Source organism: Phyllobates terribilis, unplaced genomic scaffold (genome assembly GCF_046119375.1).
Source record: "Phyllobates terribilis strain yellow unplaced genomic scaffold, ASM4611937v1 Scaffold_5__5_contigs__length_657084704, whole genome shotgun sequence".
Classification (NCBI taxonomy): Eukaryota; Metazoa; Chordata; class Amphibia; order Anura; family Dendrobatidae; genus Phyllobates; species Phyllobates terribilis.
The window spans coordinates 486,164,968-486,188,531 of record NW_027362765.1 but is presented as its reverse complement, the minus strand read 5'-3'; the positions used below and the strand labels follow the sequence as shown (position 1 = coordinate 486,188,531).

Below are 23,564 nucleotides of genomic sequence, written 5' to 3'. Positions count from 1 at the left end.
GCTGCATTATACTGTATGGAGTGGCTGAATTATACTCTATGGGGGGGCAGAATTATACTTTATCGAGGACTATGGGTTGCATTATATTATATGTACTATATGTTTGGCTGCATTATACTATAGGGAGGCTGCATTATACTCTATTAAGGACTGAGGAGAATGCATTACACTATATGAAGGACTATGGGGAGTGCATTATACTACATGAAGGACTATGGGGAGTGCATTATACTATAGGGAGGACTATGGGGAGTGCATTATACTATAGGGAGGGCTATGGGGAGTGCATTATACTATAGGGAGGGCTATGGGGAGTGCATTATACTATAGGGAGGGCTATGGGGAGTGCATTATACTATAGGGAGGGCTATGGGGAGTGCATTATACTATAGGGAGGGCTATGGGGAGTGCATTATACTATAGGGAGGGCTATGGGGAGTGAATTATACTATAGGGAGGGCTATGGGGAGTGCATTATACTATAGGGAGGGCTATGGGAAGTGCATTATACTATAGGGAGGGCTATGGGGAGTGCATTATACTATAGGGAGTGCTATGGGGAGTGCATTATACTATAGGGAGGGCTATGGGGAGTGCATTATACTATAGGGAGGGCTATGGGGAGTGCATTATACTATAGGGAGGGCTATGGGGAGTGCATTATACTATATGGAGGACTATGAGGTGCATTACACTATATAGATGGCTATGGGGAGTGTATTATACTATTTGGAGGAATATGGGCCACATTATACAATATGAAGCGCTGTGGGGCACATTATACAATATGGAGGACTATGGGGAGTACATTATACTATAGGGAGTGCATTATACTATATGGAGGGCTATGGGGCAGTGTATTATACTATATGGAGGGCTATGGGGCAGTGTATTATACTATATAGAGGGCTATGGGGAGTGTATTATACTATATGGAGGACTATGGGAAATGTGTTATACTATATTGAGGAATATGGGCCACTTTATACAATATGGAGGGCTGTGGGGCACATTATACTATATGGAGGACTATGGGGAGTGCATTATACTATATGGAGGACTATGGGGAGTATATTATACTATATAGAGGGTTATGGGGAGTGCATTATACTATATGGAGGGCTATCGGGAGTGTATTATACTATATGGAGGACTATGGCCCTCATTATACAATATGGGGGGCTGTGGGGCACATTATAAAATATGGAGGACTATGGCATGTATTATACTAAACAAGCAAAATGCTGCCTATTCATCGAGTAATTGGATTGTTTATGCCAGAACAAAAATCCTTGTTCTCAGCAGCACATTGCCCGGTGTAACCTGCAGATGTGCTGCTGATAACATGATGCTGTATGGGGACAGATTGATCTATTAGTGATTGTTCTGTATCCATCATTCTTCCTCAGCTGGTGTAAAGAGGTTGGGAAACAAGCGTCGAACGGCTTCAGTATTGTGGATTGCGCTTGTTTAGCGGCCTGATCTCAGGGCATGTAAATACAAGCTAAATGTTTGTGTGGTGCTGTATGTCAGCATTTCGGACCCCACTTTAAACTTTTCAACAGGGCCCCACTTTATCTAAAATCGGCCCTGCACCCATTTAAATGGTTCCTGTCCGCTGCACAGACTGGGAGAGAGAGGGGAGACTATTTGTGGCTTATGTAGTGGCGCTCAGTTTTGTGGACATCGGAGGGAAAGTTTTCTTTTAATTTATGAAATTCAATTCATTTGCTAAATTTAAAAAATTATTAGTAACAATTCAACTTTATTTTAATCCTTAGATTATGGGTGAGGATCTTTTGGCAGAAAGAACAGAGGAAGGACAAATGGACACAAAAACCACTCAGACATTGGCCTCTTACATAATGCCGTCTGACACCGAGTTCAGAGTCAAATGGTTTCAGAAAGCGACCACTTTCCTAATGAGCAGCGAGTAAAGATGATCAGCTCTCCGCCATCACTGACTGTCTGCCAACTGGAGCTTGTCCATCTCTAATCATTCCTGCTCAATGGGGGCGACAATATTTTTACTTCACAGTCATCACTGACATCTTTTCGGAGTATATTGTATTCATAGTGATATTTATACGGCTGGAGCACTTACAGTAGCCAATCAGATGGCATGCAGGTAGCGTTGTGCGAGATCCAGTATGCCGTTCTGCTTCTATCATTAGAGGGTCCTGCTAGAGAACAGCGGCCAGACTATTATACTGTGTCCAGAGTTACAGGAGTCTGTCAGATGTGGACTGCTACGTTGCAAAAAATGCTTAATAAGTTATTTTTTTTCAAACTGGATTGATATGCAAAATATTTTTAATAAAATCATTTTCTTATACTTGCAGGGTTTCTGTTTATTCAGTAATGTTGTAGCTGTTTTCTCTCACGCTCTGGATGATTGTAAATGAATACAGTTTCCTACATAATCATTGCATCGGATCAGTTAAAAACGGGTGCCGTATGTGTTGTACCCAGGGCCGGCATCACCACCCGGGCAAGTGCCTGGGCCCTGAGCGAGCAGGGGGCCCACTCACCCTCTGGGAAACCAGCGCGCTATGGGGCCCATGAGTCAGCTGGGCCTGATGCCAGCGAATGGGCACTTGCACTGGGCCTTCCCCAGTGCTTTAAACTGTTTGCAATTCTTACCTCTCCCTGTTCCTCTGCTGCTCCTCTGTCTTCTGCGTCTTCTTACTCTGTGACATCTCAGGGCAGAGGGCGCGATGACGTCACTACAGAGCGCCCTCTGCTGAGCAGTCCCAGTGCAGAGAGTCGGAAGACGCTGAAGAGACAGGCCTGCTTCCAGCAGTGAGTATTTGATTTTTTTTTTTATATGTAAGGAGTATTATATGGGGCTCACTATGTATGGAGTATTATATGGGGCTCATTATCTATTGAACAATATATGAGGCTCACTATGTATGGAGTATTATATGGGGCTCATTATCTATTGAACAATATATGAGACTCATTATGTATGGAGTATTATATGGGGCTTATTATCTATTGAACAATATGAGGCTCATTATGTATGGAGTATTATATGGGGCTCATTATCTATTCAGCAATATATGAGGCTCACTATGTATGGAGTATTATATGGGGCTTATTATCTATTGAACAATATGAGGCTCATTATATATGGAGTATTATATGGGGCTCATTATCTATTGAACAATATATGGGGCTCATGTATGGAGTATTATATGGGGCTTATTATCTATTGAACAATATATGAGGCTCATTATGTATGGAGTATTATATGGGGCTCATTATCTATTGAACAATATATGAGGCTCACTATGTATGGAGTATTATATGGGGCTTATTATCTATTGAACAATATATGAGGCTAATTATGTATGGAGTATTATAAGGGGCTCATTATCTATTGAACAATATATGAGGCTTATTATGTATGGAGCATTATATGGGGCTTATTATCTATTGAACAATATGAGGCTCATTATATATGGAGTATTATATGGGGCTCATTATCTATTGAACAATATATGGGGCTCATGTATGGAGTATCATATGGGGCTTATTATCTATTGAACAATATATGGGGCCCATTATGTATGGAGTATTATATAGGGCCCATTATCTATGGAGCATTATATGGGGCCTATTCTTTATGGAGCAATATATTGGGCCCACTATTTATGGAGGAATATATAGGGCCCATACTGTATGGAGCAATATATGGGGCCCATAATGTATGGAGCAATATTTGGGCTCCATTATTCTGTATGGAGCATTATATGGTACCCATTATGTATGGAGCAATATATGGGGCTCATTTTACTTTATGGAGCAATATATGGGGTCCATTATACTGAATGGAGCAATATATGGGGATCATACTGTATGGAGCATTATATGTGGTCCATTATTCTGTATGGAGCAATATATGGTGCCCATAGTACTGGATGCAGGACCATGTGCTGCCCATAATACTGTATGGAGGACCATGTGGTGTCCATAATACTGTATGGAGGACCATGTGGTGTCCATAATACTGTATGGAGGACCATGTGGTGCTCATAATACTGTATAGAGGACCATGTGGTGCCCATAACACTGTATATGGAGGACCACGTGGTGCCCATAACACTGTATATGGAGGACCACGTGGTGCCCATAATACTGTATATGGAGGACCATGTGGTGCCCATAATACTGTATATGGAGGACTACGTGGGGCCCATAATACTGTATAGAGGACTATATTGTCTGGTCTGAACTGTGCGCTGGGAGGATTCGCCGGTTTCTGAGCTGTTGTATACTTTACAATAGATATCACTCATGTAATGTGAGAAGTAAGTGAAATCTTTGTATTGTACTATACCTATATTTCTGTGCATCATGAATCGTGGTAGGTGTGAAAGGGGCCCACTGAGACTTTTGCCCGGGGCCCATGAAATCCTGGAGCCGGCCCTGGTTGTGGCATCTATTTCTTTTTGTACTGTATGCATGAGTTTTGATGGCGAATTTCTTTCAAAAAACAGTGGGATAAACAGTCATCTGAACTTGTCCCTTAACTTACATTGGTGTGTGCGCTGATCTGAAAGAAGAGAATCCAATGCTGACTTCTATAACATTTAGGTTAACTTTCCCGCATTGGTCTCTACATAATCTGTGAATTCAGGGAACTGCTAGATCTGCAGCAGATAAAAGAGGGATTATATCAAAATGACATCCTGCAGACCAGCAAGTGACACATCGCTGGGATAAGGTCCTCTGCCCCGACTTGTTGCTTTTAGATTACATAGCAAAAACCTGATGACAGTTTCCCTGCACTAAAATATCAGAGCTTCTCACATGGGAAATACAGCGGGTGGCAGATACTGGCCTGGAATCCTGCAAACACACAGTACTGCCGTTGCCTATACAGTGCATTGTGAAACTATTTGGCCCCCTTGAACTTTTCTACCTTTTGCCACATTTCTGGCTTCAAACATAAAGATACAAAATTCTATTTTTTGGGGGAAGAATCAACAACAAGTGGGACACAATCGTGAAGTGGAATGAAATTTATTTGCTATTTTAAACTTTTTTAACAAATTAAAAACTGAAAAGTGGGGCGTGCAATATTATTCGGACACCTTGAGTTAATACTTTGTAGCGCCACCTTTTGCTGTGATTACAGCTGCAAGTTGCTTGGGGTATGTCTCTATCAGTATTGTACATCGAGAGGCTGAAATTCATACCCATTCTTCCTTGCAAAACAGCTCGAGCTCATTGAGGTTGGATGGAGGGCATTTGTGAACAGCAGTTTTCAGCTCTTTCCAAGATTCTCGTTTGGATTCAGGTCTGGACTTTGACTTGGCCATTCTAACACCTGGATACGTTTATTTTAGAACCATTCCATTGTAGATTTTGCTTTATGTTTGGGATCATTGTCTTGTTGGAAGATAAATCTCCTTCCCAGTCTCAGGTCTTTTGCAGACTCCCAACAGGTTTTCTTCCAGAATGGTCCTGTATTTGGCTCCATCCATCTTCCCATCAATTTTAACCATCTTCTCTGTCGCTGCTGAAGAAAAGCAGGCCAAAACCATGATGCTGCCACCACCGTGTTTGACAGTGGGGATGGTGTTTTGAGGGTGATGAGCTGTGTTGCTTTTACGCCAAACATATAGTTTTGCGTTGTGGCCAAATAGTTTGATTTTGGTTTCATCTGACCAGAGCACCTTATTCCACATGTTTGGTGTGTCTCCCAGATGGCTTGTGGCAAACTTCAAATGAGACTTTTTATGGATATCTTTGAGAAATGGCTTTCTTCTTGCCATTCTTTCATAAAGCCCAGATTTGTGCAGTGTACAACTGATTGTTGTCCTATGGACAGACTAACCCACCTCAGCTCTAGATCTCTGCAGTTCATCCAGAGTGATCATGGGCCTTTTGGCTGCATCTCTGATCAGTCTTCTCCTTGTCTGAGATGAAAGTTTAGAGCAGTGTTTCCCATACTCCAGTCCTCACAGGTCATGTTTGCAGGATTTCCATCGTATTGCACAGGTGAGAGAATTCCTGATGCCTTGATGATACTTCCATCACCTATGCAATACTAAGGAAATCCTGAAAACACGACCTGTGGGGGTCCGTGAGGACTGGAGTTTGGGAAACACTGGTTTAGAGGGGCGGCCGGGTCTTGGTAGATTTGCATTGGTCTGATACTCCTTCCATTTCAATATGATCACTTGCACCGTGCTCCTTGAGATGTTTAAAACTTGGGAAATCTTTTTGTATCCAAATCCGGCTTTGAACTTCGCCACAACAGTATCTCGGACCTGCCTGGTGTGTTCCTTGGTCTTCATGATGTTCTCTGCACTTGAAACAGAACCCTGAGACTATCACACAGCAGGTGCATTTATACAGAGACTTGATTACACACAGGTGGATTCTAGTTATCGTTACCAGTCATTTAGGACAACATTGGATCATTCAGAGATCCTCACTGAACTTCTGGAGTGAGTTTGCTGCACTGAAAGTAAAGGGGGCGAATAATATTGCACGCCCCACTTTTCATTTTTTATTTTTTAAAAAAAGTTTAAAATATCCAATAAATTTCATTCCCACTTGTTGATTCTTCCCCCAAAAATTTGAATTTTATATCTTTATGTTTGAAGCCATAAATGTGGTAAAAGGTAGAAAAGTTCAAGGGGGCCAAATACTTTCACAATGCGCTGTATCTACCACTCGCCGACCTCCCTCTGTGAGAAGCTGATGGTTATTAATTATGGAATACAATGTTTTATTATAGCGGTGAGTGCTGCATTCACTTCTTACACTCATTCATGTGGATTTGTCTGATTAGTGACCTGCACCAGCTTATATCATGGGGCTGCTCAAAGTATAAAAATTTACCAAAAAGGTGTGGTCTGTTTATTTTCTTTTGGTTTCCATTATTTTTTACTTTTTTTTTTCTTTACGTGGATCTTTCTGTAAAAAATAAATAAATAAAAAATAAAATATAGTCAACCTCTGGTATGCTCTACTACCATGAGATCCCCATAATAAAGGCAGAATTTAATAAAGGGTTACACATTTATCCAAGACATTGAAAGTTATGGTTAAAAAGGTAAAAAGACTTTTCTTTTTTTGCAGGAAAATTGGCTACAATTGCCCAGACAGGTTATATTTGCCCACAGCGTCGGACTGGGGAGACTGGGGCCCACCCTACAGCTAGATGCAGATACCTGTTAGCCTTTATCCCTGTTATAGTGGGACCGCGACTGTAAAACACACGTGGCTCCTGCACATCTACTGTGCGCACAGCACAACTGGGATGTACAATTACGGTAGTTTGCATTAAAGGGCTTCTTTGGTGAAAACAAGTTATCACCGATCCATGGGCTCCTCAGGAATGGTGATAACTTAATGATCGTTTGGGTCCGACCATTGGAAACCGCACTGATCAGAATTGGGAAGTTTTATCCCTAACAGGACACTTTTATCCCCATTTTAAAATGCAGCGGCAGGTGGGATGTCTGACCGCAGATCCATTCATTCTCTTTGGGGCTTCCAGAAAAAAAACAAGAGCAGAGCTCGCAGCCATTGAGGAAAAGAATGGATCAGTGGTGAAGTCGCACATGCTGCTCCAGTCTAGTGGGGATAAAAGCTCCACATTCTACCAATCGGTGCGGGTCCCAGCAGTCAGACCCCCACCAATCAATACCTTATCACTTATCCTTTGGAAAGGTGATTACTTGTTTTCACAATAGAATTCCTGTAAGTGCATCTTGTTCCAAGTATCTAATCACAAATCTAAATAAAGATTATTCTCCTAATTAATATCAGAGAGAACAATTGACTGCTATACACAACACAATCCACTTTTTCAAGACCAATAATACCACATTCAAGGGAGAACTAACTCGACACTGTGACCAGACCACATATTACCAGCATTAAGCGACCGAATAATCCCATTTAGAAGGGAGAAATACAGCCACACCGTGACCAGACCACATATTACCACCACATAGTGACCGAATAATACCACATATTGTATAAGGGAGAAATATCGCCACACCATGACCAGACCAGATATTACCAACATATAGCGACCAAATAATTCCACATACAAGGGAGAAATACCACCACACCATGTCCACACCACATAGTGACCAAATAATAACACATACAGGGATAAATACCACACCATGACCGGACCAGATATTACAACATAGTGACCGAATATTACAATACTGATCATTAATGAAATGTCCTCGGACGCACATTCAGTTGAAACCAGTGGGCCCCCTCTACGTCCTGCTCAGGGTCCTGCCAAGGACCCTGGCCCACCGGATAATCATCCAGTGTCCCGGTGCTCCTGTTTGCCCACCAAACTCATCCATTTAAATGTCTGATTTTAGAGTTTGCATTGTGTTCCTTTTCTTTGCTTATAAAAACATAATTATAGTCTATGGACCTTTTCTGATGCTGATGGTTCACAAAAGAAATTTGAGACATGTTTGATTGTAATCTGATTTGCAGATAAAACTGTCCCATTCAAATGATTGGATTGTCAAAAAAAGATCCATTTGCATCCTTGTTCTGTATGTTTTTCACTGACTAATGTTAGAAGTTTGTAAATCTTCATCACTTTTATTCTCTCATCAATAGGTGGCAGAAAATGTCATTTTTCAACATGAGGAGAGAAAACTTCATTCCATCACTTTACCTGATGGGCCCATGCAGGGTCGGACTGGCCTGGTGTGATAGCGGGAAAAAAATTCCCGGTGGGCCCCGATGAGAGAGTGAGAGAATTGGTAGCCGGGGCTCTTAAAAAGTGCGGGCCCTTTAAAAGCGCAGCCGAAGGAAATGTAGCGTCGCATGCGGCGCTCATGCTATTCAATGGCGACAGCGGGTGACGCGCATAGTCACATGACAGGAGGACGTGTTCTTGGTGGGCGGTGACACGCACCGCGCTCTGCTTTCCGGCTGGTGGCTGGCAGTTCTGTGGTGTCAGGTGACACGCTGAGGTCGCGCTCTCCTCTTCCTGCTCCCCTGCCGGTTTTTGATACGCCGACGCCGCGCTCTGCTCTCCAGTCCCGGCTCCTGCTCCCTTGGAATTGGCCTTGTTACACCGGCTCCCGTCCGGGTATGTAACACCGCACCAGCACCGCGCACCGCCCTCTTGGCCTTTTATGCCGGCTCCTGGGCTGAGTATGCGGTGACCTGCACTCTGCTCTCTCACCATCACCCTGGAAACAAGGCTGCTGGCCTGGCTACAGCTCTCCCTGCTTCAACTTCAAGTCAAGTGCAATATCCACGTTTTTCTGGGTGAGTGTTCCCAGCATTGGTCATCATCCATATATGGAGGGGTCGCAGGCTGGTCACATGGGGACATGGGGCTGAAGGGGGGGGCTGGCTGGACCCATGGGGCTGAACGGGGGGCTGGCTGGACCCATGGGGACATGGGGCTGAAGGGGGGGCTGGCTGGACCCATGGGGCTGAAGGGGGGGCTGGCTGGACCCATGGGGCTGAAGGGGGGGTTGGCTGGACCCATGGGGCTGAAGGGGGGGCTGGCTGGACCCATGGGGATGAAGGGGGGGCTGGCTGGACCCATGGGGCTGAAAGGGGGGGCTGGCTGGACCCATGGGGCTGAAAGGGGGGGGCTGGCTGGACCCATGGGGCTGAAAGGGGGGGGCTGGCTGGACCCATGGGGCTGAAAGGGGGGGGCTGGCTGGACCCATGGGGCTGAAAGGGGGGGGCTGGCTGGACCCATGGGGCTGAAAGGGGGGGGCTGGCTGGACCCATGGGGCTGAAAGGGGGGGCTGGCTGGACCCATGGGGACATGGGGCTGAAGGGTGGGGGGGCTGGCTGGACCCATGGGGACATGGGGCTGAAGGGTGGGGGGGCTGGCTGGACCCATGGGGACATGGGGCTGAAGGGTGGGGGGGCTGGCTGGACCCATGGGGACAAGGGGCTGAAGGGTGGGGGGGCTGGCTGGACCCATGGGGACAAGGGGCTGAAGGGTGGGGGGGCTGGCTGGACCCATGGGGACAAGGGGCTGAAGGGTGGGGGGGCTGGCTGGACCCATGGGGACAAGGGGCTGAAGGGTGGGGGGGCTGGCTGGACCCATGGGGACAAGGGGCTGAAGGGTGGGGGGGCTGGCTGGACCCATGGGGACATGGGGCTGAAGGGTGGGGGGGCTGGCTGGACCCATGGGGACATGGGGCTGAAGGGGGGGGCTGAATGGACACATGGGGACATGGATGGAGACATGGGGCTGAAGGGGGGTGCTGGCTGGACCCATGGGGACAAGGGGCTGAAGGGTGGGGGGGCTGGCTGGACCCATGGGGACATGGGGCTGAAGGGGGGGGGCTGAATGGACACATGGGGACATGGATGGAGACATGGGGCTGAAGGGGGGGTGCTGGCTGGACACATGGTGACATGGATGAAGACATGGGGCTGAAAGGGGGGGCTGGCTGGACACATGGGGAGACACATGGAGGTGAAGGGGGCCAAGTTGGGGACCTGGATGGACACATGGAGGTGAAGGGCAGCATGCTGGACACATGGGGACCTGGATGGACACATGGAGGTGAAGGGCGGCAAGCTGGACACATGGGGACCTGGATGGATACATGGAGGTGAAGGGCGGCAAGCTGGACACATGGGGACCTGGATGGATACATGGAGGTGAAGGGCAGCATGCTGGACACATGGAGACCTGGATAGATATATGAGGGTGCCAGGATGGATATATGGGAGGGGCAGGCTGGACACATGGAGACCAGAATGGATATATGGGGGGGGTCAGGATGGATAGATGGGGGGCCACGCTGGATAAGGGACTTTATTACTGTTTAGGGGCCAGATTGAGGAACTTTATTAGTTTATGATGGCGAGTGGGGAACATTATTACTTTAGAGTCCAATTAGGGACATTATTACTTCTGTAATATAATTTACTTTTTAAGAAACTATTTTCCATAAGAGGGGACAAAAGGGGGGTCCTGTTACTGTGCAGGGCGCCACTATGTCGCTTTATTTCTTCAACTGGTGTAGTGTAGAATCCTGGGGAAAAGTGGGTATGTGCTCTAAAAGAGATCAGTTATTGATAACTGTGTGTTATTTTCTGCAGAGATGATTCCTGGCTGGAAGAAGTGATGGCAGACTGTGCCAGATGAAGAAAAGCGAAGATGAAGAACTTCACCTAGAGACATCACTGGTGAGTCAGTGTATTACTGTACACTTACACTATATAGTATATACAGAGCTCCTGTGTATGTCACTGGTGACCAGTGTATTGCCTATACACTATATACAGAGCTCCTGTGTATAATGTCACTGGTGATCACTGTATTACCTGTACACTGACACTATATACAGAGCTCATATGTATAGTGACAGTGTTGTTAGTATTGTGGTTTGTATTCCTGATCAGTATTGTATTATTTGGTCACTATGTGGTGGTAATATGTGGTCTGGTCATGGTGTGGTGATATTTGTCCCTTTTGTATGTGGTATTATTGGTGTTGTTATAGTGGATTATGTTGTGTATGGCGGTCATTTGTTTTCGCTGAGATTAGCTAGGAAAAGATTTTTTTCCATGAGGCCACGGCTTCACGATCAGTATTTGGTCAGTATTTTTTCTCAGTAGTGAGAGGCAAAAGCAGGAGTGGGTGATAAATACAGAATTGGTGACTTGTTTCTATTATACCTTTTCTCTGATTGTTCCTCACCTGGTTTTGGCTCCCACTCCTGAGAAAAAATCCTGACTGAATACTGATAGTGGGGCCGTGGCCTTAAAGCAGAGCGTCAGAGATGTACTTACAGGGGTTCTCCGGTGAAAACAAGTAATCACCTCTCCACAGGATAAGTGATAACTTATTGATTGGTGGGGGTCTGACTACTGGGACCTGCACCGATCGGCAGAATGTGGAGCTTTTCTCCCCATTAGACTGGAGCTCATGTGCGACTCGACCACTGATCCATTCATTCCCTGAGGCTGCGAGCGCTGCTCTTTTTTGGAAGCCCCCAAGAGAACGAATGAGGCTGTGGTCAGACGTCCCACCTGTCGCTGCATTTTAAAATGGGGTTAAGTGTCCTGTCAGGGATAAAACTTCCCCATTCTTCCAATCGGTGCGGTTTCCAATCAATAAGTGATCACCTATCCTGTGTAGCCCATGAATCTGTGATAACTTGTTTTAACCAAAGAAGTTCTTTCATGCGAACTACAGAAATTGTCCATCCCTGTTATAGTCTGTGCACAGTAGATGTGAGGAGCCGCCAGTCAATGCTCCACTATAACAGGGAGAGCATATAAAATATATTTGCATATTGCTGTAGGTGGCCCCTAGTGTCAATTTCCCCTGTGGGCCCCAGACACCCCAGTCCGACCCTGCCGACATCTGATTAAAGCCTAAGGCCCCGTTCACATGTCAGGTTTTAATCAGTGTTTTTTTCTAATTTTCATCTGATTTTGGTCAGTGTCAGTTTTTCTCCTCAGTGGGGCATGTTTTTTTATATGTAAAGTAAAAAGCTAAAGGTTTCCTAGCCTCGCTTGCCCGGCCTATAGACACTGGAAAACAAGCAGTACAGGCAACATGGTTGGTTCTGGCCATTTTTCTGACAGACTCATTGACTTCAATAGATGATCTTTATCTACAAATCGGATGAAAATCGGACCGGTCTCAGTTCTGATTTGCAGATCAATCGTCCACAAAAAATAGAGATGTAAACCTGTCCACGGTGTATAACGGAGCATATTCTACCTGTTAGAGAAATAACCAGACGTGAAAAGAGCCATGTGCTATTCTTACAGGGAAGGGGCCACCATTTTATGTTTTGTATTAATAATTATGTAGTCAATTATTTTTAATACAAAATTAAATGTCCCACTTTATTAGTTTTTTAGTTATTTATGTTGACATTGGCCACTGGGGGCTGCCATTTTTATTTGGGGGGTGTGTAAGAAGCGCTCTTACACACCTCATTTACGGCAGCCCTGGCCATAAGAGACAGTAGTCTGTCACCGACCCTATCTCTAACATTAGAGGCTGCTCCTCCTGCCTCTAGCTGTGACCTGGGCACTCCCCCTTGGCTGTTCAGGTCGCAGCCGTGGGAGGAGATTGCAGCCATCTTTGTGGAGCCTGCAGTGTAAGCTGCAAGCTGCACATTCCCCCTGTTGTCGCACACACTGCTCAGTCAGAGCGTACCATGACAGGAGCTGCCGGGGAGGAAATGCCTAGGAGTGGAGGCCCCGAGTTAGTATTTGCGGTGGCGCCGTGCAGTGATCTCAGCTGTTATCACTGCCGACATCTTCAGGCAACACAGACAAAGTTCTACGTGGGAACGTGGAAGGTGAATAGAAGCGTTTATTGTTTTTTTTTTTTTTTTTTCCTTTGCATTGAATATATGGGAGCATATACACACAAGGGTGGAGTTGAAGGCATATACCCACCAGGGTGGGGGGGGGGGGCATATACCCCCCAGGATGGATGTAAGTGGCATATACCCACCAGGATGTAGGGAGTGTGCATATACCCACCAATGAAGGGGGGAATTTACCCACCAGTATGGATGAAGGGGGCATATATCCACCAGGATGGATGGAGGGGGGGCATATACCCACAAGGATGGAGGGGGGGCATATACCCACAAGGATGAAGGTGGGGCATATACCGACAAGGATGGAAGGGGGCATATACCCACCAGGATGGATGAAGGGGGCATATACCCACCAGGATGGATGGAGGGGGGGCATATACCCACAAGGATGGAGGGGGGGCATATACCCACAAGGATGAAGGTGGGGCATATACCGACAAGGATGAAGGTGGGGCATATACCCACCAGGATGGATGGAGGGGGGGGCATATACCCACCAGGATGGATGGAGGGGGGCATATACCCACCAGGATGGATGGAGGGGGGCATATACCCACCAGGATGGATGGAGGGGGGGCATATACCCACCAGGATGGATGGAGGGGGGGCATATACCCACCAGGATGGATGGAGGGGGGGCATATACCCACCAGGATGGATGGAGGGGGGGCATATACCCACCAGGATGGATGGAGGGGGGGCATATACCCACCAGGATGGATGGAGGGGGGGCATATACCCACCAGGATGGATGGAGGGGGGGCATATACCCACCAGGATGGATGGAGGGGGGGCATATACCCACCAGGATGGATGGAGGGGGGGCATATACCCACCAGGATGGATGGAGGGGGGGCATATACCCACCAGGATGGATGGAGGGGGGGCATATACCCACCAGGATGGATGGAGGGGGGGCATATACCCACCAGGATGGATGGGGGGCATATACCCACCAGGATGGATGGAGGGGGGGCATATACCCACCAGGATGGATGGAGGGGGGGCATATACCCACCAGGATGGATGGAGGGGGGGCATATACCCACCAGGATGGATGGAGGGGGGGCATATACCCACCAGGATGGAGAGGTGGTAAATACCCACCAGGATGGAGAGGTGGCATATACCCACCAGAATAGAGGGAGGGGACATATACACCTACCCAGAATGGATGGATGGATGGAGGGGCATATACACCTCCCCAGGATGGATGGATGGATGGAGGGGCATATACACCTCCCCAGGATGGATGGATGGATGGAGGGGCATATACACCTCCCCTGGATGGATGGAGGGGCATATACACCTCCCCAGGATGGATGGATGGATGGAGGGGCATATACACCTCCCCAGGATGGATGGATGGAGGGGCATATACACCTCCCCAGGATGGATGGATGGATGGATGGAGGGGCATATACACCTCCCCAGGATGGATGGATGGATGGATGGAGGGGCATATACACCTCCCCAGGATGGATGGATGGATGGATGGATGGAGGGGCATATACACCTCCCCAGGATGGATGGATGGATGGATGGAGGGGCATATACACCTCCCCAGGATGGATGGATGGATGGATGGAGGGGCATATACACCTCCCCAGGATGGATGGATGGAGGGGCATATACACCTCCCCAGGATGGATGGATGGAGGGGCATATACACCTCCCCAGGATGGATGGATGGATGGATGGCGGGGCATATACACCTCCCCGGGATGGATGGATGGCGGGGCATATACACCTCCCCGGGATAGATGGATGGCGGGGCATATACACCTCCCCAGGATGGATGGATGGATGGCGGGGCATATACACCTCCCCAGGATGGATGGATGGATGGCGGGGCATATACACCTCCCCAGGATGGATGGATGGATGGCGGGGCATATACACCTCCCCAGGATGGATGGATGGATGGCGGGGCATATACACCTCCCCAGGATGGATGGATGGATGGCGGGGCATATACACCTCCCCAGGATGGATGGATGGATGGCGGGGCATATACACCTCCCCAGGATGGATGGATGGATGGAGGGGCATATACACCTCCCCAGGATGGATGGATGGATGGAGGGGCATATACACCTCCCCAGGATGGATGGATGGATGGAGGGGCATATACACCTCCCCAGGATGGATGGATGGATGGAGGGGCATATACACCTCCCCAGGATGGATGGATGGATGGAGGGGCATATACACCTCCCCAGGATGGATGGATGGATGGAGGGGCATATACACCTCCCCAGGATGGATGGATGGATGGAGGGGCATATACACCTCCCCAGGATGGATGGATGGATGGAGGGGCATATACACCTCCCCAGGATGGATGGATGGATGGAGGGGCATATACACCTCCCCAGGATGGATGGATGGATGGAGGGGCATATACACCTCCCCAGGATGGATGGATGGATGGAGGGGCATATACACCTCCCCAGGATGGATGGATGGATGGAGGGGCATATACACCTCCCCAGGATGGATGGATGGATGGAGGGGCATATACACCTCCCCAGGATGGATGGAGGGGCATATACACCTCCCCAGGATGGATGGAGGGGCATATACACCTCCCCAGGATGGATGGAGGGGCATATACACCTCCCCAGGATGGATGGATGGATGGAGGGGCATATACACCTCCCCAGGATGGATGGATGGATGGAGGGGCATATACACCTCCCCAGGATGGATGGATGGATGGAGGGGCATATACACCTCCCCAGGATGGATGGATGGATGGAGGGGCATATACACCTCCCCAGGATGGATGGATGGATGGAGGGGCATATACACCTCCCCAGGATGGATGGATGGATAAAGGGGCATCTACACCTAACCAGGATGGATAGATGATGGAGCATATACACCTACCCAGGATGGATGGAGGGGCATATACACCTCCCCAGGATGGATGGATGGAGGGGGATATACACCTACCCAGGATGGATGGATGGAGGGGGATATACACCTACCCAGGATGGATGGAGGGGCAAATACTCCTACCCAGGATGGAAGAATGGATGGAGGGGCATATACACCTACCCAGAATGGATGGAAGGATGGATGGAGGGGTATACACACCCACTATGGATGGATGGAGGGGCATCTACACCTACCAAGGATGGATTGATGGATGGAGGGGCATCTACACCTACCCAGAATGGATGAATGGAGGGGTATCTACACCTACCCAGGATGGATGGATGGAGGGGCATATACACCTACCCAGGATGGATGGATTGAGGGGCATATACACCTACCCAGGATGGATGGATGGAGGAGTATATACACCTCCCCAGGATGGATGGATGGATGGCGGGGCATATACACCTCCCCAGGATGGATGGATGGATGGCGGGGCATATACACCTCCCCAGGATGGATGGATGGATGGCGGGGCATATACACCTCCCCAGGATGGATGGATGGATGGCGGGGCATATACACCTCCCCAGGATGGATGGATGGATGGCGGGGCATATACACCTCCCCAGGATGGATGGATGGATGGCGGGGCATATACACCTCCCCAGGATGGATGGATGGATGGCGGGGCATATACACCTCCCCAGGATGGATGGATGGATGGAGGGGCATATACACCTCCCCAGGATGGATGGATGGATGGAGGGGCATATACACCTCCCCAGGATGGATGGATGGATGGAGGGGCATATACACCTCCCCAGGATGGATGGATGGATGGAGGGGCATATACACCTCCCCAGGATGGATGGATGGATGGAGGGGCATATACACCTCCCCAGGATGGATGGATGGATGGAGGGGCATATACACCTCCCCAGGATGGATGGATGGATGGAGGGGCATATACACCTCCCCAGGATGGATGGATGGATGGAGGGGCATATACACCTCCCCAGGATGGATGGATGGATGGAGGGGCATATACACCTCCCCAGGATGGATGGATGGATGGAGGGGCATATACACCTCCCCAGGATGGATGGATGGATGGAGGGGCATATACACCTCCCCAGGATGGATGGATGGATGGAGGGGCATATACACCTCCCCAGGATGGATGGATGGATGGAGGGGCATATACACCTCCCCAGGATGGATGGATGGATGGAGGGGCATATACACCTCCCCAGGATGGATGGATGGATGGAGGGGCATATACACCTCCCCAGGATGGATGGATGGATGGAGGGGCATATACACCTCCCCAGGATGGATGGAGGGGCATATACACCTCCCCAGGATGGATGGATGGATGGAGGGGCATATACACCTCCCCAGGATGGATGGATGGATGGAGGGGCATATACACCTCCCCAGGATGGATGGATGGATGGAGGGGCATATACACCTCCCCAGGATGGATGGATGGATGGAGGGGCATATACACCTCCCCAGGATGGATGGATGGATGGAGGGGCATATACACCTCCCCAGGATGGATGGATGGATGGAGGGGCATATACACCTCCCCAGGATGGATGGATGGATGGAGGGGCATATACACCTAACCAGGATGGATAGATGATGGAGCATATACACCTACCCAGGATGGATGGAGGGGCATATACACCTCCCCAGGATGGATGGATGGAGGGGGATATACACCTACCCAGGATGGATGGATGGAGGGGGATATACACCTACCCAGGATGGATGGAGGGGCAAATACTCCTACCCAGGATGGAAGAATGGATGGAGGGGCATATACACCTACCCAGAATGGATGGAAGGATGGATGGAGGGGTATACACACCCACTATGGATGGATGGAGGGGCATCTACACCTACCAAGGATGGATTGATGGATGGAGGGGCATCTACACCTACCCAGAATGGATGAATGGAGGGGTATCTACACCTACCCAGGATGGATGGATGGAGGGGCATATACACCTACCCAGGATGGATGGATTGAGGGGCATATACACCTACCCAGGATGGATGGATGGAGGAGTATATACACCTACCCAGGATGGATGGATGGAGGGGCATATACACCTACCCAGAATGGATGGATGGAGGGGCATATTCTCCTACCAAGGATGGATGGAGGGGCATATACTCCTACCCAGCATGGATGGATGGAGGGTCATCTACACCTAACCAGGATGGATGGAGGGGCATATACACCTACCCATGATGGATGGATGGGCCGATATACCTACCCAGGATGGATTGATGGATGGAGGGGCATCTACAACTACCCAGAATTCATGGATGGAGAGGCATATACACCTACCCAGGATGTATAGATGGAGGGAGGGACATATACTGCTACCCAGGATGGATGGATGGAGGGGTCATATACACCTACCCAGGATGGATGGATGGAGGGGCATCTACACCTACCCAGGATGGATGGATTGAGGGGCATCTACACCTACCCAGGATGGATGGATGGAGGGGCATCTACACCTACCCAGGATGGATGGATGGAGGGGCATCTACACCTACCAGGATGGTTGGTTGGAGGGGCATCTACAGTCATGGCCAAAAGTTTTGAGAATGACACCAAAATTATATTTTCACATGATCTGCTGGCCTCTGGTTTTTATTAGTGTTTGTCTGATGTTTATATCACGTACAGAAATATAATTGCAATCATATTATGAGTACCAATAGGTTATATTGACAGTTAGAATGAGTTAATACAGCAAGTCAATATTTGCAGTGTTGCCCCTTCTTCTTCAAGACCTCTGTAATTCTCCCTGGCATGCTCTCAATCAACTTTTGGACCAAATCCTGACTGATAGCAGTCCATTCTTGCATAATCAATGCTTGCATTTTGCCAGAATTTGTTGGTTTTTGTTTGTCCACCCGTCTCTTGATGATTGACCATAAGTTCTCAATGGCATTAAGATCTGGGGAGTTTCCAGGCCATGGACCCAAATTCTCTGTTTTGTTCCATGAGCCATTTAGTTATCACCTTTGCTTTATGGCAAGGTGCTCCATCATGCTGGAAAAGGCATTGTTGGACGCCAAACTGCTCTTGGACGGTTGGGAGAAGTTGCTCTTGGAGGACATTCTGGTACCATTCTTTATTCATGGCTGTGTTTTTAGGCAAGACTGTGAGTGAGCCGATTCCCTTGGCTGAGAAGCAACCCCACACATGAATGGTTTCAGGATGCTTTACAGTTGGCATGAGACAAGACTGGTGGTAGCGCTCACCTCTTCTTCTCCGAATAAGCTGTTTTCCAGATGTCCCAAACAATCGAAAAGGGGATTCATCAGAGAAAATGACTTTGCCCCAGTCCTCAGCAGTCCACTCCCTGTACCTTTTGCAGAATATCAGTCGGTCCCTGATGTTTTTTCTGGAGAGAAGTGGCTTCTTTGCTGCCCTCTTTGAAACCAGCCCTTGCTCAAAGAGTCTCCGCCTCACAGTGCGTGCAGAAGCACTCACACCAGCCTGCTGCCATTCCTGAGCAAGCTCGGCACTGCTGGTAGTCCGATCCCGCAGCTGAAACAGTTTTAAGATACGGTCCTGGCGCTTGCTGGTCTTTCTTGGGCGCCCTGGAGCCTTTTTGACAACAATGGAAGCTCTCTCCTTGAAGTTCTTGATGATGCGATAGATTGTTGACTGAGGTGCAATCTTTGTAGCTGCGATACTCTTCCCTGTTAGGCCATTTTTGTGCATTGCAATGATGGCTGCACGTGTTTCTTTAGAGATAACCATGGTTAACTGAAGAGAAACAATGATACCAAGAACCAGCCTCCTTTTAAAGTGTCCAGTGATGTCATTCTTACTTAATCATGACTGATTGATCGCCAGCCCTGTCCTCATCAACACCCACACCTGTGTTAATGGATCAATCACTAAAACTATGTTAGCTGCTCCTTTTAAGGCAGGACTGCAATGATGTTGAAATGTGTTTTGGGGGTTAAAGTTCATTTTCTGGGCAAATATTGACTTTGCAAGTACAGTAATTGCTGTTAAGCTGATCACTCTTTGACATTCAGGAGTATATGCAAATTGCCATTACAAAAAATGAAGCAGTAAACTTTCGAAAAATTACTATTTGTCTCATTCTCAATACTTTTGGCCATGACTGTACACCTACCCAGGATGGTTGGATGGAGGGGCATCTACACCTACCCAGGATGGTTGGATGGAGGGGCATCTACACCTACCCAGGATGGTTGGATGGAGGGGCATCTACACCTACCCAGGATGGATGGTTGGATGGAGGGGCATCTACACCTACCCAGGATGGATGGATGGAGGGGCATCTACACCTACCAGGATGGGGACCATATTCCATATTCCAGGATGGGGCATATAGAAATATGAGGGGCATATACTGTAGGGCGTATATTGGGCCATTACGCTTTGGCTCTTTTGATACCTGTGATACGTCTGACCTCATAGTATGTCCCCCCCTTTTTACTCTTTTGAAGGAGGCTGTTTTACACTTGAAGCATATATGTGTTACAATCCATAACTAAATCGTGTATATTTTTTATTTTTCCTCTTTAGTGGTTAACTCTGGAATGAAGCACCGCTTTGTATTCATTTATATGAGATATTTTCATGTGCTGAGTGTCGGCTTATTTGTTACCCCCCCCTCTTTTTCTCAGATATGATTGTAATTTGATTTATCATGAGACGATGGATTTTCGTTTTTTTATACAGTTCTTCCCATTTTTGTATTGTTTTAGATAAACCTTGATAAAGGCTGAGCCCGAAATGTTGGTCATACATCTGTCTCATGAACAATTTATTGTCTGAATAAATACCTTGATTTGCATCAATATCCATTGTGCCTAAAGGTTTATATATACAGTACAGACCAAAAGTTTGGACACACCTTCTCATTTAAAGATTTTTCTGTATTTTCATGACTATGAAAATTGTACATTCACAATGAAGGCATCAAAACTATGAATTAACACATGTGGAATTATATACTTAACAAAAAAGTGTGAAACAACTGAAAATATGTCTTATATTTTAGGTTCTTCAAAGTAGCCACCTTTTGCTTTGATGACTGCTTTGCACACTCTTGGCATTCTCTTGATGAGCTTCAAGAGGTAGTCACCGGAAATGGTTTGCACTTCACATGTGTGCCCTGTCAGGTTTAATAAGTGGGATTTCTTGCCTTATAAATGGGTTTGGGACCATCAGTTGTGTTGTGCAGAAGTCTGGTGGATACACAGCTGATAGTCCTACTGAATAGACTGTTAGAATTTGTATTCTGGCAAGAAAAAAGCAGCTAAGTAAAGAAAAACGAGTGGCCATCATTACTTTAAGAAATGAAGGTCAGTCAGTGCGAAAAATTGGGAAAACTTTGCAAGTGTCCCCAAGTGCAGTTGCGAAACCCATCAAGCACTACAAAGAAACTGGCTCACATGAGGACCGCCCCAGGAAAGGAAGACCAAGAGTCACCTCTGCTTCTGAGGATAAGTTTATCCAAGTCACCAGCCTCAGAAATCACAGGTTAACAGCAGCTCAGATTAGAGACCAGGTCAATGCCACACAGACTTCTAGCAGCAGACACATCTCTACAACAACTGTTAAGAGGAGACTTTGTGCAGTAGGCCTTCATGGTAAAATAGCTGCTAGGAAACCACTGCTATGGACTGGCAACAAGCAGAAGAGACTTGTTTGGGCTAAAGAACACAATGAATGGACATTAGACCAGTGGAAATCTGTGCTTTGGTCTGATGAGTCCAAATTTGAGATCTTTGGTTCCAACCACCGTGTGTTTGTGCGACGCAGAAAAGGTGAACGGATGGACTCTACATGCCTGGTTCCCACCGTGAAGCATGAGGAGGAGGTGTGGGGGTGCTTTGCTGGTGACACTGTTGGGGATTCATTCAAAATTGAAGGCATACTGAACCAGCATGGCTACCACAGCATCTTGCAGCGGCATGCAATTCCATCCGGTTTGCGTTTAGTTGGACCATCATTTATTTTTCAACAGGACAATGACCCCAAACACACCTCCAGGCTGTGTAAGAGCTATTTGACCAAGGAGAGTGATGGGGTGCTACGTCAGATGACCTGGCCTCCACAGTCACCAGACCTGAACCCAATCGAGATGGTTTGGGGTGAGCTGGACCACAGAGTGAAGGCAAAAGGGCCAACAAGTGCTAAACATGTCGGGCAACTCCTTCAAGATTGTTGGAAGACCATTTCCGGTGACTACCTCTTGAAGCTCATCAAGAGAATGCCAAGAGTGTGCAAAGCAGTCATCAAAGCGAAAGGTGGCTACTTTGAAGAACGTAGAATATAAGACATATTTTCAGGTGGTTTACACTGTTAAGTATATAATTCCACATGTGTTAATTCATAGTTTTGATGTCTTCAGTGTGAATGTACAATTTTCATAGTCATGAAAATACAGAAAAATCTTTAAATGAGAAGGTGTGTCCAAACTTTTGGTCTGTACTGTGTGTGTGTGTGTGTGTGTGTGTGTATATATATATGTATTTTTGCATGTGAGTTTTCTTATAATGTTTTTAAATAGAAGACCGTATTGCGATATCATTGAGATTCAAATGTTTCTGTTGCGATCCTCAGCTCTTCCTGAGAACACAATCTGCGTGGGACTGGGCCGAGTGGGGGGCATCTGGCCAACATATAGCAGCGGGCACTCTGCAGCAACTCGGCACTATTGACTTTGGAGGTCCTCTTCAATCCCTGGTGATCAGCGGCTGCATGCATCCCCTAGAACTGGATATGCAAAGACTGGTTGCTGTGGAGCCCTCTAGTTTCGATCAGATAAATGTGGAGGACAGTTCAACATATCTGTCATCATAGACAATCTGTGCCGAATCCGCACCCCTCACTGCTGAGCAGCTACCCTGTCTAGGTGGCAGCACACAGTGCTTTGTGTGTGTTCCATTGTGTTACTAGTGATATAGCAGTATACTAGGGATGCACCAACTCCACATTTTTATTAATATTACTCCAGATATGGACGAAACCCTCCAAGATGCAGGCTTTCTTATACTACAGAATTTTGGTGCATCCATAATATATGCTCAAGCACTTTAATAGAAACCTGTTCCACCATGTCCATCCTTCACTGCGTTACTGGTTTTTATTTGTAAACACAGGGATATTCCAGGAAAACGTGTTTTATGCTTAATAAAAATAAACTGATCACATTTTCAAAGAATTTCCATTGGTGTTTTTCTCCTTTTTTGTAATTTACCTGTCTGGTTAATTCACACCTTTCATGTTTTTTCTACAACCAGTTAATGGGGTGGTCT

General features: G+C 47.3%; 1 protein-coding gene and 1 long non-coding RNA gene across 5 annotated transcripts in view; both read left to right on the top strand.

Annotated features, from left to right (window-relative positions):
* LOC141273527 (uncharacterized protein C8orf76-like) overlaps positions 1-2,248 on the top strand; it is a 71,888-nt gene extending 69,640 nt beyond the window's left edge. The window contains exon 5 of one of the 4 annotated variants that reach the window (XM_073685509.1): positions 1,782-2,248. In XM_073685509.1, coding sequence (XP_073541610.1) covers positions 1,782-1,937 — 156 coding nt within the window. In that variant the 3' untranslated portion in view covers positions 1,938-2,248. The remainder of the gene's footprint in view (positions 1-1,781) is intronic. The other 3 variants (XM_073685507.1, XM_073685506.1, XM_073685508.1) reach the window with 3 other exon arrangements.
* A 6,716-nt stretch (positions 2,249-8,964) lies between these two features.
* Positions 8,965-23,286, top strand: LOC141271281 (uncharacterized). The gene is made up of 3 exons (XR_012321881.1): positions 8,965-9,282; positions 11,092-11,178; positions 22,870-23,286. It is a non-coding gene; the product is annotated as an uncharacterized lncRNA (long non-coding RNA).
* The last annotated feature ends 278 nt before the right edge of the window (positions 23,287-23,564 follow it).